Source organism: Diadema antillarum, unplaced genomic scaffold (genome assembly GCF_040938485.1).
Source record: "Diadema antillarum isolate AM-2024a unplaced genomic scaffold, OU_Dant_1.0 seq00000193_RagTag, whole genome shotgun sequence".
Lineage (NCBI taxonomy): Eukaryota > Metazoa > Echinodermata > Echinoidea > Diadematoida > Diadematidae > Diadema > Diadema antillarum.
The window spans coordinates 248,940-250,408 of NW_027271256.1; the positions used below are offsets into that span (position 1 = coordinate 248,940).

At 42.2% G+C, this 1,469-nt stretch overlaps 1 protein-coding gene across 1 annotated transcript; it reads left to right on the plus strand.

Moving 5' to 3' along the window:
• On the plus strand, positions 1–570 carry LOC139728694 (uncharacterized). The gene has a single exon (XM_071639636.1). It carries the CDS (start codon positions 1–3, stop codon positions 568–570), a length of 570 nt encoding a protein of 189 aa, XP_071495737.1.
• The last annotated feature ends 899 nt before the right edge of the window (positions 571–1,469 follow it).

Sequence of the window (1,469 nt, forward strand, 5' to 3'; positions counted from 1 at the left end):
ATGGGATTGAACCCAAGCTTTCCCATCCCGGTTCCCAAGACGAATATCAGTTTCGAGGCAGCGGACATGTTCACCTCAAACGGCAAGGAAAAAAAGCGTCCGGTCTTCGACAAGACTGGGTTCGAGTCAGCAACGGAAAAGAACTTTCACAGATTTGTAGAACAACGTCGGAAAGCTAAACTTGCCAAGCAAAAGTTCGAGGACCTCGATGGTCTGATGAAGAAATTCAAAGCATACACCTTGGGCCAGATTGAAGACTTCAAAATGCAATTTATGACGTTTGACGTCAACCAAGACGGACTCATCGATTTTCCGGAGCTGGTAAACGCACTGGACGAGCTGGGGGATACATCAAGCATTGACGAACGTCTCGCTGCTTTTAGTCAAATTGACACCGATAATTCCGACAGTATCGATTTCGAGGAATTCATGCAGTTATTGACGACTGTGGCATCGAAAGACGGTTCGCTGTCGCAGGCTATCGGTAACATGTGCAAGCGCGGTTCTCACTTTGCGAGCATCTACCGAACGATGCCGGTCCATCGCCAACTCGAACTCAAGCTCTTTTAACTTTCATCGGATCCTTTATTTTTATGTCCTCGGCCCGGCCCCGCTGTGCTTCACCGAGGGACCGGCTCATGTGTAGTTTGTGTCGGCTTGTGCGTTCTATTCTCCGTCCTTCTCAGAGTGCCTACTGGATATAAATACGAATGTCGTCATCGTAATCGTACATTAACAAGCTAAGACCCTATCATCCTAATGTATATAGAATTCTAGACCTTATCTAAAACTAAGGTAATCCTTATTTCCAGAAGCTGTACAGACTCCAGAGTGTAGGCTGAAAAATAGAACATCTAGATTCTATGATCTAACAATTTAGACCCTTGACTATGGTCAAGACTCGGCCTCTATTCTACACACATTGGTTAGGTCTACAAGAAGTTTAAGGTTTGCCTACATTGTGCAGTGCTTTGTAAATAGATTCTAGTTTTACAAGCAAATGAATTTGTATCGGACTGTGTGAGATCGGGAAAAGTAGATTCAAGACTTTATAACAAGTACCTAAGTTCAAGTAGACCAAGTCATTTGTCCAGAACAGAGCTTAAAGCGTAATTAGTAAATATGTATCTGTTTTTTTCCAATATATCTAGAATCTGTTAGATAAAATAAAAAGGGTCTTGACCCTAGATCAGTGACGCCTTGTAACTGAACGTATGCAATATTTTGTCCTTTCAAACGATATGTTTTCCCGATGACTTCATGCAATGCTCGAGGGACACTCGTATTAAAGATTCATCAGACATTAACCGAATTCAATGGCATAGGGCTAAGGTTTCTCCGCTTTGAGTCTAATGGGTTGAGTCTACTCGATAGATCAAATTATTACCGTTGCATTAACTTGAAAACTCGAATACAATGCATAGTCTCATAGAGCAATAGTGGTACATAATTTTGTGTAGGCCTACTAG